Below are 16,899 nucleotides of genomic sequence, written 5' to 3'. Positions count from 1 at the left end.
TTTATACCAAAATATATAAATATTTTAATTATAAATGAAAATAAATTAAATCAATAAGAAAACCGTATCATTTGTTTTTATTCTTTTAATAAATCACAAATCAGAGTATAAATGACAGTGGCCATATCACCTTTCGCACTTTAGGGTTTCCCCATAAAAACATTATAAATGAAGAATAATAAAATCATTTTTTTTACTAAGTTTTTGGTCACAGTGAATAACTATTACTTGACATTAAAATGGCATCTTTAAAGGTAATATATTGCTACTGTCAGTGTGATAAGAGAATACAGCCACAGGGTCCTTGCTAAGCATATTGCACAACGTATGGTCCACAAGTATAAAAAGTATATAAATTTAAAGAATGTGATCTCCAGCATTGCTTGCCTAAAATTTGTCTGTAAAGCTGGTTTTTCACCAAATCATATACCAAATAAAAAATTTGCCCTAAATTTGTAATAATTTTCCACTAGGAACTATCCTCACTACTCCTGAAGGAAATATAAATATGCATTCAATTGTGCCTTCAATTTTCGTAGTGGAAAACGGGCTTTAATCAAGCAAACATGAGGCAGAAGTGGTTCAAAAACATCTCATCACTAAGACAATCGTTGACCCTGCTATAGGCCTGTTAACTAGAAATCATATGTTCTTTATTTATAGATATCTATTACTGTTACTGAAAGTTACATTATAATTAATAATAATAATTATAATTAAATAAATGAATTATATTATGTAATGTAATATATTAAATTCAACAATTATAGTTTTAATACTATGCAAATATATTATAAATTAATATTGTAATCAGTATATATAAAATGTGATAAATAATTATAAATACTGTAATTACTGATAGTTATTTGGTTCTATCAACCTCTACCATAATGGACGTGTTCCCTAGCACCAAACCTGAAGTACATCTTTTTTGTCAAACTAGTTTGATAGTGTAGACAAAGCTTGATCCTTATTTATTATATTTCATGGAACTGATAACATTGCCTTTTGTTTAAATAATGAAAAATCATAAAAAGAATTGAACAGCACTGCCTCCCGCTACATGAATGTACCTTCAATGATGAGGTCCGTTAATGCGAGATTTGAACTTACTAGCAAATGAGAATGTTTCTAAATGAGGTGGTCCCTTAACATGATATTTTAACTAGGAAATGTCACAAATATTACAAATGGCTTTTTCAGATAAATATAATATATTCTAGACTATGGCACTACTAGCACAATAAGATAAACCACCAATATAAATGCATATAAAAATAGGTAAAATTACATATAAATCTAGTGTACAAATATTTGTTTTCTGTTCAAAGGGAGTCCGAATAGTGTCTAAAGATAGAAACATTATCTAGATTTATTAGTTCACCTGTAGTGCTATCATATTCCATGGTGCTCTCAGCATAAAATCTTTCCAAAACCATAACATGATCACATAAAACTTACAGAAACTTAGGATAGATAAACTTTCAATCACAGTGACATTACAGAATCTATGATCACCACTACAGCTCATATAAAGACAACCCTGGTTTTTCAGTAAACACCAAACATTCACACATACTATAACCCTACACTTTTACTTTAGAATACTGTATCTTAGTTCAATTATCAGTCAGTGTTCCATCTGTAAATCAGACCTATAGAATTATATTGTAGGTAAGTCTTATTTTAATCTCTTCTTGAACGTCTTCCATCTTGTAACAATATGTTAATACCACTATATTTGTTTTCAGTTTGTTTTGTTTAGAGCAGAATGGTTTGCAGGTGATACAATGTTTATACATTGTTCTTAGTACTTGGTATTTTCCATTTTTCTCTACTGTCTGTCTTTATAATATCCTTGGAATAACTCTGAATGGAACAATAGGTGCTGTTGACTCCAGCTCTAATGACGTCATTAAAAACTCACTTGCCGTTTCGTATTCACCCTGTGACATTAGTATTCTTCCTAGATGATTCCTAAAAATAACAATTTAGTAGTACAGTACTATGTAGCATTTTGACATAATAATCTGTGTTGTATCAACAATATCAAGAGAGTTCAGGCACTATTTTTTTTTCAAGTTCAAAAAACATTTATGTATACTTTCAATACATTTCTATACATTATATATACTTTCAATATTATTACAGATGGTTTTAGAACGCAATTTTCCGGTGCCTCAAAATGTATAGCATAAAAATCCTGTTATTGCAGCACAAAAGATAGTCTTTTGATGTCAAATAATGTCAAAGCCAAATTCTATAGGTACTTCATCATAATAATAATTCATTGGGTCACAGTATACCAACAAAAAGAAAGAAATAGCCACGATTGTTTTAAATATAACAACAAAACAGCATGCTTAAAATTAAATTGACATACCATGAGACATGAGAAGTTGGATCAATGTTGACTGCATCCTTTAGCAATTTTTCCGCCATTGTGTAGTTCTGTTGTTCTAAGTACACCATTCCCAGGTTCTGTAGACTTTTGACATACGATGGATTGATAGCTAGTGCATTATCATAGTATTTCTTAGCCTCTGTCAGTTCACCTTTATGGTCCTGAATACATCCCAACTAAATGTTTAAACATAACAGTAAAAATGTAATTGTATTCAAACATTGCTTAATTAAAAAAATACATTAGATTACTAATAAGTTTCTTTATCTTTTTGTTATTATCATAACATGATGATGAAATGATGAAATAAACATTACCATGTGTAATATTTGATGCGACAGTGGAAAGATGCTAACTGCTTCTTGCATACAGGATCTTGCCTCACTCAGCTTACCAACAGCTAGGTAAATCTCAGCTACAACAAACAATATATATGAAATATATTAATGGAATCTTCCATGAGGAATGGAATACACACAGATGGCTTAATCCCATAGATATTATTTTAAAGAACTAGAATGTTAACTCCCACAGTTCACATCTTTTGGGTATTTTTTTATGGAAATTTCCCATTTTCTTTGATAAATTGTTATGATTTCATTAATATGTTAAATTGTCATGGTCAGCTTAAAAAGCTAGCCCCATGGACAGGGATTATATACGAATATGATTTAATTAAGTCATGGGTTTCTACACATCCATTGCCAATATGTTGAAATGTATAAACAAGCATATTAAGTCATGGGCTCCTACGCATCCATTGCCCATATGTTGAAATGTAAAAACAAGCATTCTTCTATACACCATTCTAATATGCGAACATCTAATATGTTTACCAAGAAATCAATAATTGTATTGCCATTATAATAGAGTTAAATTATTGAAAAGAAGGCCTAAAGCTCTGTCTACACTATCAAACTAGCTTGACAAAAAAAAGTGCTGTGTGCCCAAATATGGTAGTGATATGCTCAAATATGGTAGTGATATGCTCAAATATGGTAGTGATATGACATCATCATGTCCAAATAAGGGCACATCACATTTTTTGTCACATAAACTTTGATAGTGTAGACAGAGCTTAAGCTCCAGTAAACACTCCAATGACAAGCGTTTGTAAATACCTGTTGAGAGCCATATTTGAGCTTGTGTGTACCACACTTGTTGTGACCCAGGCTTTGGTATGTAACTCCCCATTGAAGATGCCACTTCTGATAACGCTTGCTCAACCCTGGATGCTGCTAAAGAATTATGAATAGAACCTGCAATAGTAACAGTGTAATGTTATTTGTATTATATAAATTGTGAAGATTATGTTCAAAATAATACTTGTCACCATTTGTCTGTTCAAGACAGGGGCTGAGACCGAGAGATGCACTATACTATAATATGTACTATATGTACACTGAAAACCTGATTGTAAGTCTTTATCCAAGTAGAACTATGGTCGAATAGAGCTTTGAAATTGTCTGTAGGTTGTAATGCTGTACAATAATAATAAAAGCAATAAACAAAAACAACCACCATGCATGCAATTATAAGTAGGTAATAGCTTAACATGCAATATAATTAAGTAGACATTATATTGAATATCATCACTAATGTTTGTGCATTTTAAAATTCGAAAACATTTAATTTCTGTAGCTTAAATATAATTTAATAAAAATTGATCAATAATATAAAGTTTTCCATTAACAATATAAATGTAAAGAAAGTTTTTTTAAAACAACCAAATTTAAGAATATTATTGACTTTAAACTCTTAAAACTGATGATATCAAAAACAACTGATGTTAGTAAAACAAATATGTTATGTTGTCTTTTGTTCTATTTTTCATTTAAATTATTATTTAAAAGTTAGTTAAAAGAAGGAAGTGACAGTGGATCTTATATATAAAAATTATCAAAGTAATTAAAACCCATTTCCCGCAAATACCAAAGTAAAGCTCTGTCTACACTATCAAACCTTATGTGACAAAAAAAAATGTGATGTGCCCATAATGGTCATGATGATATCACATCACTACCATATTTGGGCACATCACACTTTTTTTTGTCAAACTTGTTTGATAGTGTACACAGAGCTTTAGAAATATAATTGAAGCAATATTGCAATTTTAAAAGAATTTCCCAAAACTTACTTTACTTCAAACTCATCACAAGTGTTATGGATATATGGATAGTAAAAACAACAATATATTGTGATTACTAAAACACATTATTTTTCTACGGTTATTTCCATATATGAAGCGGCATATTCCACATTAAAAACAAATTCACACCAATAGTCCCATAGCCAAATCTGTACTTTCCTAGATCTAGAAAAGCATATTCCTGGCAGAAAATGAAACTACTGTAGGGTCTAGCTTAAAACAATTCATGGATCAACTCTATACAGTATACTGTAATCCCACAATTTGATTTAATTTATTTCGATATATATAGGCATACCTGAGTCTCTGTCTTTGAGCTCGGATATATGTACATGTGCCATACTTCTCTTGTCACTCCCAACCTTTTCTATCAATACCATGCCTTGAAAAGTATCACTGCAAAGACAACAGAATATTACAATAAAATATGTCAATCACAGACTGCAACATTATACAAGCTAATGTTAAGCTATGTCTACAATATCAAAGACAAACAAATGTGATGTGCCCAAATATGGACATGATGATGTCATATCACTACCACATTTGAGCATATCACTACCATATTTTGTCACATCACTTTTTTTCAAACTAGTTTTATAGTGTAGACAAAGGTGAGGAAACAAATTGAGGTTTAAAGGACAGCATTATCAAAGGCAGTCTAAGTTTTACTTTTCTAGTAGAATAAAATCTAATCTAACTACCTGTGCATGATGTCATCGTGTGTCTTCTTCCACATGCTCAGCATGGTTTTACACGTCATAAGTGCTTCATCTGGGCCTCGTACAATTTCTTCTAATTTGATCATTGTAAATAACATACTGTGAAAAGTAACATTTAATGGTTTAATTAAAAGTCAATCATCTTCATTTTTTTAGGTAACAACATAAAAGTAATAAACTGGTACTAACCACAGTTCACCGGTTTACTATAAAGACTCTACCAGTGTGTGTGTAATGAGTGTAAATGAGTACCTGGTAGTACAACTCACCTTGTATTGTCTGGATACTGTTCTACTGCTCCTTTGATAACCTTTAAGGCATCATTAAAGAGTTTCTGGGAGGACAACAACAAAGCCAGAAGGTGGAGAGATTCAGCATGCTCACTACAAAGACTTAAAGCTGTGCGGATTTTTTCCAGTGCCTCAGGAATCTGAGAGTGGACAAAGATGTCATACTTTATGAGTAGGAAGTGACAATGATGACAAAGCTCTGTCTACACTATCAAATTGTATGTGACAAAAAAATGTGATGTGCCCATAATATGAACATGATGATGTCATATCACTACCAAATTTGGGCATATCACTATCATATTTGGGCATATCGCTATCATATTTGGGCATATCACTATCATATTTGGGCATATCACTATCATATTTGGGCATATCACTATCATATTTGGACGCATAACTACCATATTTGGGCACATCACACACTTTTTTGTGAACCTAGTTTGATAGTGTAGACAGAGCTTAAGTCATGTTACATAACATGACTACCGCTCCATGGACTTAAATTATTAATGTCCCTATTGGGAAGTGGTTGCAGTATTTCTTTCAGGCCATAATATAATGCTACAAGTGGTCTTGTCTATCCAAACACACATATACAATCATTTATACAGTAAATTCAAAATAAATGAACCAACCTGTCTTGAATGCGCTAACTGTAGGGCATAATGGAATGCTATCAAGTGGTCTTGTCTATCCAGACATTCTGCTGTTTTCAATGCTTCTAGAGATTGTTTATGATATTGCTGCCTCTCCTTATTTAATGTTGCTAATAATTCAAATAACAAATTATAAAATTGGGTACTTTTTATAATTTTTGTTTTAACAAAACCTTTATGGTTTGACTAAGTTGAGACATCTGAATACCAATGGACAACAAATAAAAATAATTTAATATGTAATTCATTTCCCAAAATTAGTCTTACCTTCTCCAGCTTTCATTGCCTCCCCGATACCAAGCATCATGTAGGCCCTGGCTGTGTACAGTTGCTTCTTCTGCAAGGCTACAACTTTTCTACAAAACTCAATGCCTTCATCAATCTAGATATTTAAAAAGAAATAATCGTAATCTATTAGAATTGTTTAGCAATCCCAAGGTCCAGGGTTCAATCCTGACCTTATAGTGCAAGAGTTGTAACTAACAACTCTTTCAACTTCACTCCCTAAAGCCTCAAATACAATACGTTAATTCCTAACATGTTGCAAAATGCTTGATCTTTCCTAAAGATGTTGGAACACTCTGTTTCATCATCAACACTAGTTTTTATAAAATAGGCCAATGTAAATGTTTCTATTACATTTGATAATAACAAAGCAAGCCCACATACCTGAGCTAAGTGCTTAAAGCATATCTTGGCAGCCATCATTAACACACTTGCATTTGTTGGTTTCAGTCTATGACACTCTTGTAAAACAAGAACTGCTCTTGCATACTAAAAACAAAAGAAATATATATATATATAAATATATATAACAATTATGTTTTTCATTTAACATACTGACTAATGGCTAAGGTATAAACATATGATTTGACCATAAAACTTGACCATATGATCTGATCACACGATTCACCATTTGACTATATGATTTAATGACCATAACATTTGATCAAATTTGAACATAAAACTTGTCCATCAAAGGTTTAACGATAAATTTTTAAGATTTTAAGCCAAAGCGTGAAAAATAAAATTGCTTTGCCACCTTTTTAATGAATAGACATTTAAAAAAACTTTAGTAGATTCTTTTAATTTGATTGGTGGATTGTAGATCACATGATATAAAATAAATAGTCTATTGCATACATTACAGTATACATTACCTTGCCAGCACATGTAAGAGACAATGCAAACTGGTACCACAGATGAAACTCCTCAGATGAAAATTTCATACTTCTGTCAAAAGTCTGAAATATTTTTTTAAAGAGTTGTAATACTATCAAGAATTTATATCAATGGTGCATTTAGTGCATATACAGTAGTATCATATATTAATTCAAACACAAATGTACAACAAAACAATGTTTATGTCATTGGATAATACTGTTTGTATAGGCATACCTCAGAAAGCATATTAAACTGTGACATTCTCACAAGAAAAATAGACAGAAGATCATAGACAGCTTCTATGTTCATGATCGATTCCCTTCTTGCTCCAGAAAACTCAGGAGAACGATTTAAAACAACATCTTTAGAAACCTATATAATATAATATTTTATATATTTTATTTTTATTTTATTTAGTTGACAACCAACAGCGATGGAACCGCCACTAACAGGTTGAATCTAAACATAATAAACTATAAAAATTCATTCAAATATATTTAATATTTAAATCATGCATGTTTAATGCAACACTAGAGCCTGGACTAGGCATGAACCAGGGACAGAGGGCTTCAAACTGGAATAACTAGTTAGTTCAATTTGTTACCTTGGATTTTCTACAGAAGCTCAATGTTCATAAGGCCAAAGCAGAAAATAAAATTGTATACAAAACAGTGGCTTTGAGAGGGCCACTATTAATTGATACTAAATAATGTTTTAATTAATTTTTAATTTTCAGAAGACAATTGTGCAAATAGCACATACCTGAAGTTCGCATATGAGCAATAGAAGTAATACCTCTTCATTTCTGCTTTTAGGAACAAATATACTGAATAAACAAAAGGAATGTAATAATAATGAGAAATCTATGGATGTTTTAGGACATTGTATTCAAAAAAAATCTAGTCCAGTCTGGACCTAAAACTGTACTAAGAATATGTACTTGTAAATTAACTAAGCAACTCAATGTCCCGAACAATTTTTGTTGTTGTTGTTTGGTATCGGATTCGGCATACAGTATTTCCAACTACTAGAACTACTACTGATGACTGTTTTAGAATGTCACAAGACCAAGCTAAGATTGAGTCTAGATTGAGAGTTAAGTGTGTTTTATTTGTGTGTTTGTGATGATCAATCTAATTGAGAATTGCATCTTTCATCAACATTAGTTTTAAGCTGTCAATAGATAAAATCTGTTGTATCTTTGTTTGATTTATTAAATATTGTATAAATTAGAATAAAGACTGCTGTGGAAAAATTTGCAAAGTTATTAATTATAGTTATTAATTATATTAATAGTTATCAATTAATTAATCAATCCATGTACATAAAATACTATTCAACAGCACAGTTCTAAACATTCTATCAGATATCATGCCATTCTAACAATACTAAGTAGTTCTCCTAGTACCTTACCTCAGATATCATGCCATTCTAACAATACTAAGTAGTTCTCCTAGTACCTTACCTCAGATATCATGCCATTCTAACAATACTAAGTAGTTCTCCTAGTACCTTACCTCAGATATCATGCCATTCTAACAATACTAAGTAGTTCTCCTAGTACCTTACCTCAGATATCATGCCACTCTAACAATACTAAGTAGTTCTCCTAGTACCTTACCTCAGATATCATGCCATTCTAACAATACTAAGTAGTTCTCCTAGTACCTTACCTCAGATATCATGCCATTCTAACTAATACTAAGTAGTTCTCCTAGTACCTTACCTCAGATATCATGCCATTCTAACTAATACTAAGTAGTTCTCCTAGTACCTTACCTCAGATATCATGCCATTCTAACAATACTAAGTAGTTCTCCTAGTACCTTACCTCAGATATCATGCCATTCTAACTAATACTAAGTAGTTCTCCTAGTACCTTACCTCAGATATCATGCCATTCTAACAACACTAAGTAGTTCTCCTAGTACCTTACCTCAGATATCATGCCATTCTAACTAATACTAAGTAGTTCTCCTAGTACCTTACCTTAGAATAAATGTTAATGGGTTGTAAATAGGAATATTATCAATACAGATTAGAAAACAATAAAAAATACAGTATTGCAATTAGGAGAACATTTTAACAATATTATTAGGAACATGATATACCTTATACCTTATTAGCAGAAAACAGATATACAGTCGACAAGGTGTAAGAGGAGAGATAAAATTGACAATGCGGGTAAGATTAAATACAAGGGTAAAGCTACATTCATAGAAAGTAGGATGACACTGTTCAATTTTCGGCCTCTTCCGTTCTGTGAAACGGAACAAGTATGAATGTAGCTTTAAGGAATACACTCTCTAGCTGAAAATTAAATATTTTGTATGATTCAAAAAATATTTATAAGAAAATAAAAAAACAACTGGGGTTTATTGAGATATGGTTAAAATTTGAATCGTCAGTGATCTGGAGACAGTTACATCACGGCAATCTAACAACAGGACACTGAGCTCTCCTTGCCAAGATAGGAACTTGATTTTATTTCTAGCAGCGACAAATACCAACAGTACTGTTCTATGTACATATTCTCTGTTAAGGGCAGCCACAGATGATAAACACTTTAAATTCTTGAGCTCAGCATCTTCTTGTTAGATTGCCTTGGTTACATGTTGCAATATACCTCAACTTTATCTTAGGATATACCTATGTACTTTACAGTACATGTACTCTAGGTCACTTGTGGCTATAATTTAAACCATGCCTCCTAACAAGTCATTGTGTACAAGCATTGGTGCCAAGTAAAGGAGAAAACAGGTTAAAAACAGGCTACACACTTTATGCTATACTAAAGTTATCAACTACATAAATAAAATCACAAACAAAACTAAATTAAAACATGCAGTTTTCACTATCACCAGTAACAATATAAACAATTATAAAGAAATAAAACTATAAAAAAAAACAACAAAAGTAGTGAGAAATTAGTCAAAACAAACTAAAAAAAGGTTTTTAATGCTAAATTTATAGGTTAAAGGTATTGTTTTTCATTCAGGGATGTGTGATGGTGGTTTGCTGGTAAACGTTCAACACCATTGGATTTTAAACAAACTTACAGTTCCATCGGGCAGTGGCTTGGTCGACTAAATAAAACAAAACGATTGAAATCACATGATCATTACAGTACCATACAAAAGTATATGTTACTACAGTTAAGACATACCAAAAGAAATATTGTTAGTAAAATAATAGATTCTCCATCACGCTATTATACAAATAATAATATCCACCAGTACTCCATTGAATATTTTATATTCCATCAGTGTGCTACAGTGCAGTTATTTCAATTATTATGTGACCCACAAACTAAATGACAAGAATCTATTATATTGTTATAATATTTATTGCTAATCTGGTATGCAACCATCAACTCTAGTTTTATTTTCTTGAATTTTAAAAGAAGGATTAATTTGCATAAAAAGTACTTTATAGAATAAGCCGCAATCACACTTTTTGTTAGTATTTAGTGTTACCAAGACTGCAGAAAGGGAAACCTTACCATTGATATTGTGTTGGTGTAATTTTTAGGTCGTCGCGAGAAATTTAAACATGTATGATTTTTCCCCAACAAGAAGAGTCGGGCCTTGTCGTACGACGCTGTCTAATTTCAAAAAGTCCTTACAGTACACTTATAGAACATGGTTGGTTTCTCAATACAAAAGTAGATATAGATCCAAATAATTCACAGTATCTCACATGATTTATATAATATACACACCTGTCAGTACTGTACATTTTCGGTTTTAGAGATTGTCTTGACAACGAATGGCGCATTCCAGGATGAGCTGAGGGTAACGTCATGAAACGACTCACTGTTCCGCTCTCATTCTCAACAACCGGGGCAAAGTAGTTTCTGTCACAGATACCACGTAGAAGTACTTCAACCAGCTCACGCGCCAGCGTGACCCGGATTTCCTGGGAACTACGAGCTTCGACAGCTTTCAAGATCTGTCGGAAACGACTAATTCCTCGATTCTTATCACTGAAAAAAGTTCATTATCATTCATCAACACACAAGTACAAGTAGAATCACTCCTTTAGAACACCCCTATTCAAGGGAAAAACTCTATTAATTTCATCTGAAACAAACAAAGGGCAACATAATATATGTTTTTATTCTAGGCCAACACACACAACAAGAAGGAACTTTGTTGGGTCCCGATGGAGTTTTACCATTAAACCAATTCTGAACTTAGATGTATTCTCTTACAGAATAATATACCAAGAATATACTTACCCATTGGATAGATGAAGTATAGGTGCTCTCTGCACTACTGTTTCCAAGACTGGACCCATACCAATACTACTACCACAAACACTGCCAGGCTTCTCAAGCTCTTGCAGATAGTGGAGAGCTAGATCTCCACCCTTCTCATAATACCATATAATCTGGTTCTCCTCATCTGAAGTTTTTTCTTTTCCTTCTCCCATTGATCTTTCTATACAGATACCTGTAAACAAAATCATCAGTTCAAAAGATAGTGTTTTTGTTTTGTAAAAAATCAGCCAGTTTCAAATACCCTTAAACAGATTCCACAAGCTCTACAAATACAAATAACTTGGAGAATAAGTATCTCTATTAAGAGTTAAGAAATTTGATGTTAAACAATTTCACTAAAGTTTATAATAGTTCAATTATCACTCGTTTTATCTACCTATCTTCCCTTTAAAGATGGCTACAAATTCCTACTGTATTATATATAGAAGGATCAATATTATGTATGCGTTTACAAATTTAGGACCTTTTAAACCTCAGAAAAAATATGTTTTTTTTACAGTTTCCGCTTGTCAGAGAGTCCAGTATGCTGTTCCAGTAAACTGTAAATCACCTACCAATTAAACATTGATCTAATGGGTGAACAGTGTAATATAAACTTGAATTTAATACAATAAACCTATCTAACGGTTCCTGTACAATCTGTACATAAATTAATTAGCAGTTATAGAACCCTTACCCTTTAGACCAAATGCCTCTGCCATCATCCGAAGCATCCTGTTGGAAGTGTCCTGGACATCTAGCGAGTCTAAATCCATAGCGTCATATACATTGAGAGCGTCCTTGTAATCACCACAAGCAAAATGGTACTTTGCCATCAGCAACTGTGCTTCCTTGTGCAAATAATGCTACATAATAAAAATGAATATATCAGTAACATTGAAACATTTTAGTTATTGTTATTTTTAATGTGATGATATACAGTTAGAACCCTATTAAAGAGACTCAACAAAGTTTCTCCTTAATAAGGGTTGTCCATAATTAGTGTTGTTGTATGTTAAATTCAGTTATTATATCTTTACTATACAGTGGTGTTGTTTTTTACTGTATGCAAGAGAATATACAAAATGATGATACCTTATCTTTATTTGTTCCTTTAACAGCATTTTGCAAATGTTGCTTGGCTGATCGTAGCTCCCTCTTGGCTTTACCAACATGGTCCTTTGTCTTTGGAGGATATTTTAAGAGGAATGTTTCCAGTTCTGCCTCTCCCAAGGCAACATTTACAAGTATTTCTATTTTTTGAAAAACAAAAAAATTATTTTAAAAATTGTCAAAAGATCAAGAAGATGAAGTCAGCAGTAGCAGAGCAAGAATGTTCAATAAAATTCTATAAAACATTATCCACTATTTGGTTATGGTAGACAAATATCAATAAAATGTTAAAAGAAAAATTACAAAAAGCACAAATTATAAAAATCTAAAAGGTTAAAATAGGCTAAATAGTTTTAAAATACTACTAGGTAGGGCTAGTGGATTAGGCCAAGTTGAGCCGCCGACAAGTTGAGCCGCCGCCAGAAAAACGTTATTTTCTATGGAACGCCAAATGCTAACTTTCGCCGGTGCTCGTTCAATTTATGTTAGGGATAACGATGTAGGCCTACATTCAAACGTTTATATATCATGGTTTTTAGTATATACTGTATATTATTAAATATTATAATTAAAGAAATAATTATGAAAATCTGGCTTGTAGATTCCAAAATATAAAACATCACCGAAAGTGATCATTTTTAGCCAAAAATGACGTAAACATGTTGCCCCTCACTCAGTCGGCAGTAATATGAACTAGGCTTTACTTTACGTGGTAGGCCTACACGCGAGAAAAATTATGAGTGCACTGAATTTTTTCCTCGAAAGATTAAAAACAATTAAATTATTAAATATTACTACTTTCCTTTGCTGTGTTAATTGTAATAGGCCTATGTAATTATATATTATTTATTTTCATGACACAATAAACCAAGACCATGAACTTATGTACTAGGACACCATCCTAATCACTACGCGAAATGTCGTAAAAGACGCATGCACTGGGCGTTTCATAGAAATCACCGGCGGCTCAACTTGTCGGCGGCCCAACCGGTCATATCCCGGGCTAGTATAGCCTAGCCAGGCCTACTACTAAATCATTACATTATGATTACACATTATTATTAAGATATAATATTAATTAATATTTTAATAATATTATTCTCAAAATTCATTAAAATATAATAAATAAAAATAATTTATTAATTAATCATTTATGATTTAATAATATTTATTTTTTCCTTCTTTAATAATATACGGGCTCGTTATGATGGCACCTTCTGTCTTGTAAGTCAAAAATGAGGTAGGCCTAGGAATCCATAGGCTATGGCTTAGACTACCAGTCCCAACCTCAGGGCTGCATCGCCCATAGGTGGCTGCTACGCTCAGTCACACTGAGTCAGTCGGGGCTAGCACCTCCCTTTTCTATTTTCGCTTTTTAACAAGAAAAAAAAATTTAAATTTTGCATACCCAAATTCGGTGACTTAGTTTTTGCTTGCCTTGATATATCTAAAATCTTTTCCCAGTTACATTCTGCCCTACTCTTTTCAATTTCACTCTCCAGACGAGCCGCTGCTTTCTTCGACGTAGCCATGTCAATAACAAATGTTAGTCCCGGTCCGGTCCCGGAGGAATTTTGCTTTTCCGCGGGTGTCTACCAACAGATTTTCTGGCCTAGCTTATGTTTGATTCGGAAAGACTCGTTAGTTTTCGGATATTCACATATATTTAACCTGCGACCTACAGAGCTTTATTAGTAATTAAATATAAATACTAATTTTATACGTTTAAATAAATTATTTACCACAACAAAAACTAAAAAATTGTATTTAACTTTTTTGATCAATAAAAGTATTTTTTAATCTCTATAATTTTAAATCAATTTGTAGAAAAATATAAACTTCAATGCCGAGGCTCGGCCTTTTCGCACACACCGCGGCCACCGACGGGTGAGTAACAAAATTGACTATAATTTCTCTCTGAAATTTGGGCTAAAATAAATGTAATTATAATAAAATTGTGATCATATAAATATATTAAAAACTATTTGTTATTTTTAGGTGCAAACCAATCCACGAAAATGCAGATTTTTGTGAAAACGTTGACTGGTAAAACTATAACCCTTGAGGTACGTGTTAAATGGAGTCCACCGCCATGCCTTTTTTCTCGCGGCGGATAATGTATAGTTTAGCAGCAAGTTAGTATGTTACGTTGTGACTCTCTAAATAAGCAACCAGCCGGTGCTGCCTAGCTATAGGTAGGCCTAGCAAATTAATGCCTAGTAGTAATTAAAGTGAAGTGCCTGCAATGATGTTTTCTTAGGACACCTTTGAAAAAGATGAAACTAATTTTATTATTTTACTGAGCAAATGCAATCTTCACTTTAATAATAATAATTATCTTTTAATTGTCTTCAGTTTGGTTTTTGTTTTATAAAAGAAGTGCGCGATATTTATAATAATATAAATCTTGAAATACTTTTTCTTTTATTACTCAGGTAGAACCCAGTGATACTATAGAAAATGTAAAAGCCAAAATCCAAGATAAAGAAGGTATAAATTAATGGTTTAGTTTTCTTGAATCTTATTTTCTGATCAATTTCATTGAGTAGAAAATTTTTTTTTTTTTTTATAATTCTACTTTTGTAAAATGTTGCAATGATGCTTTCTTAGGACACCTTTGAAAAACAATGAAACTACCTTTTTTTATTAACTGAGCAACAAATTAAAGAAAACTAAAATATCTAACAACGTTAAAATGATTTTCAGTCTTCAGAGCTAAACTCTTTTCATTTGATTCTCCAGGTATTCCACCAGATCAGCAGAGGTTGATCTTTGCTGGAAAGCAACTTGAGGATGGACGTACACTCTCAGATTACAACATCCAGAAGGAATCAACTTTACATTTAGTGTTGCGTCTGCGAGGTGGTGCCAAGAAACGAAAGAAGAAGACTTACACCACCCCAAAAAAGAACAAACACAAGAAGAAGAAGGTTAAGCTTGCAGTACTGAAATTCTACAAAGTAAGATATGTTGCTGCTAGGGTTAACAAATTTATTGGTTCCTACTTGGACGCAAGAAAAGGACATAAGTGCGGCGAAAACAATTCGACCAATCAAGATGTATCCGTCTATTTGTTTCTTGTGATTGGTCGACTCATTTGCTTTAAGCCTACGTTGTTGCGTCCATGTGGGAACTAAGCTTAATTCGGGACATCTATCATAAAGTTGTTGCACACAGCCTACAACTTAACTTCAACAAGCCTTTTAAAGTTCAAAGTGCCGTTAGTACTACAGGCTATGTTCCAAGGAGAACAACCACCCTACTTCATTAAATCATTAAAACTACACTACTGTACTTAAATTATATCCAGGGATGTATGTAAACAAATCCAGGTGTGGGTGAGAACAAAATTAAACATACTTTCAGGTAAAAAAAAAACTACTTTCAGGTAACTAGATGATATGTAGGTGGGTGAAAGGTTTTAAAATAAAGTTCAGCCTGGGTGGAAGGCTTCAAAGGTGGATTCTCCCAGGACTACATTCACCTACCCAGCACAATAAACATCAGTGTCCATCAAGCTATCTGCTAAATATGATCAATTATTAAAGTTGCAATGATGTTTTCTTAGGACACCTTTGAATACAAAGTGAAACTAAACAAGAATTCTGAGCAACCACATCATACACGAAATGCAGTTTGACAAAAAACAGTGTGATGTGCCCAAATATGGTATTGATATGACATTGAAATATATATTTATACTGGGTATCATCATTATGTCCATATATGGGCACATTGTTTTGTCACAAAGTTTGATTGTGTAGACAGAGCTATAGTCCTAAATAATTTTATGTTTTCGAGAAACAACCTAAAATATAGATCTACCAATTTTGTGTTGTCATTCTTTCACTAATTTCATCTTGCAGGTTGATGAAAATGGCAAGATTACTCGTCTTCGACGTGAATGTCCGAGCGAAGAATGTGGTGCCGGCGTCTTCATGGCTTCCCATTTTGACAGGCAATACTGCGGCAAATGTTGTCTGACGTACGTGTACAACAATCCTAAGGACGAATAAAATCTCCCTTTATCTTTGTGAAGATGTGTAAATTGAATTGATTATCGATTAAAAAAAAAAGGACTACACAAAAAAAGCCTTTGTCTATTATTTGTAAAAGTGTACTGTGTGTAATTGAATC

At 32.5% G+C, this 16,899-nt stretch overlaps 2 protein-coding genes and 3 non-coding genes across 7 annotated transcripts; 4 read left to right on the top strand and 1 right to left on the bottom strand.

The window, feature by feature from the left end:
- Positions 1–67: 67 nt before the first annotated feature.
- On the bottom strand, positions 68–14,299 carry LOC140060136 (tetratricopeptide repeat protein 7B-like). Of its 3 annotated transcripts, none has more exons than XM_072106215.1 (19): positions 14,171–14,299; positions 12,745–12,902; positions 12,347–12,515; positions 11,629–11,842; positions 11,110–11,373; positions 10,448–10,474; positions 8,151–8,214; positions 7,623–7,760; positions 7,385–7,468; positions 6,894–6,998; positions 6,492–6,606; positions 6,204–6,334; positions 5,545–5,705; positions 5,258–5,374; positions 4,852–4,949; positions 3,526–3,663; positions 2,722–2,819; positions 2,384–2,580; positions 68–1,977 (listed from the first exon to the last, which is right to left on the bottom strand). In XM_072106215.1, exons 1-19 carry the CDS (start codon positions 14,292–14,294, stop codon positions 1,848–1,850), a joined length of 2,532 nt encoding a protein of 843 aa, XP_071962316.1. In that variant the 5' UTR covers positions 14,295–14,299; the 3' UTR covers positions 68–1,847. The 3 variants fall into 3 exon arrangements, with proteins under 3 accessions (XP_071962316.1, XP_071962317.1, XP_071962318.1); XM_072106216.1 differs by having other exon boundaries at positions 3,526–3,642; XM_072106217.1 differs by lacking the exon at positions 10,448–10,474.
- Positions 14,300–14,615: 316 nt separating this feature from the next.
- On the top strand, positions 14,616–16,854 carry LOC140059889 (ubiquitin-ribosomal protein eS31 fusion protein). Its single transcript, XM_072105865.1, has 5 exons — positions 14,616–14,649; positions 14,761–14,828; positions 15,198–15,252; positions 15,505–15,722; positions 16,629–16,854. Exons 2-5 carry the CDS (start codon positions 14,781–14,783, stop codon positions 16,776–16,778), a joined length of 471 nt encoding a protein of 156 aa, XP_071961966.1. The 5' UTR covers positions 14,616–14,649; positions 14,761–14,780; the 3' UTR covers positions 16,779–16,854.
- Positions 15,003–15,070, top strand: LOC140061385 (small nucleolar RNA SNORD58). The gene has a single exon (XR_011847434.1). It is a non-coding gene; the product is annotated as a small nucleolar RNA SNORD58 (small nucleolar RNA).
- LOC140061384 (small nucleolar RNA SNORD58) lies at positions 15,353–15,421 on the top strand. Its single transcript, XR_011847433.1, has one exon. It is a non-coding gene; the product is annotated as a small nucleolar RNA SNORD58 (small nucleolar RNA).
- LOC140061383 (small nucleolar RNA SNORD58) lies at positions 16,311–16,376 on the top strand. The gene has a single exon (XR_011847432.1). It is a non-coding gene; the product is annotated as a small nucleolar RNA SNORD58 (small nucleolar RNA).
- Positions 16,855–16,899: the final 45 nt, after the last annotated feature.

Source organism: Antedon mediterranea, chromosome 10 (assembly GCF_964355755.1).
Source record: "Antedon mediterranea chromosome 10, ecAntMedi1.1, whole genome shotgun sequence".
Classification (NCBI taxonomy): domain Eukaryota; kingdom Metazoa; phylum Echinodermata; class Crinoidea; order Comatulida; family Antedonidae; genus Antedon; species Antedon mediterranea.
The sequence above is the reverse complement of the archived record's forward strand: the minus strand, read 5'-3'. Positions and strand labels throughout refer to the sequence as shown.

Bases quoted from the DNA above. Each gene is read 5' to 3' on its own strand.
- LOC140060136 (XM_072106215.1), bottom strand. From the start codon at position 14,294: ATGGCTACGTCGAAGAAAGCAGCGGCTCGTCTGGAGAGTGAAATTGAA. The intron at 7,761-8,150 runs GTATGTGCTATT...TATATTATATAG, and splicing joins TGCTCATATGCGAACTTCAG to GTTTCTAAAGATGTTGTTTT. The intron at 6,607-6,893 runs GTATGTGGGCTT...TTAAATATCTAG, and splicing joins GCTTTAAGCACTTAGCTCAG to ATTGATGAAGGCATTGAGTT.
- LOC140059889 (XM_072105865.1), top strand. From the start codon at position 14,781: ATGCAGATTTTTGTGAAAACGTTGACTGGTAAAACTATAACCCTTGAG. The intron at 14,829-15,197 runs GTACGTGTTAAA...TTTATTACTCAG, and splicing joins GTAAAACTATAACCCTTGAG to GTAGAACCCAGTGATACTAT. The intron at 15,723-16,628 runs GTAAGATATGTT...TTCATCTTGCAG, and splicing joins CAGTACTGAAATTCTACAAA to GTTGATGAAAATGGCAAGAT.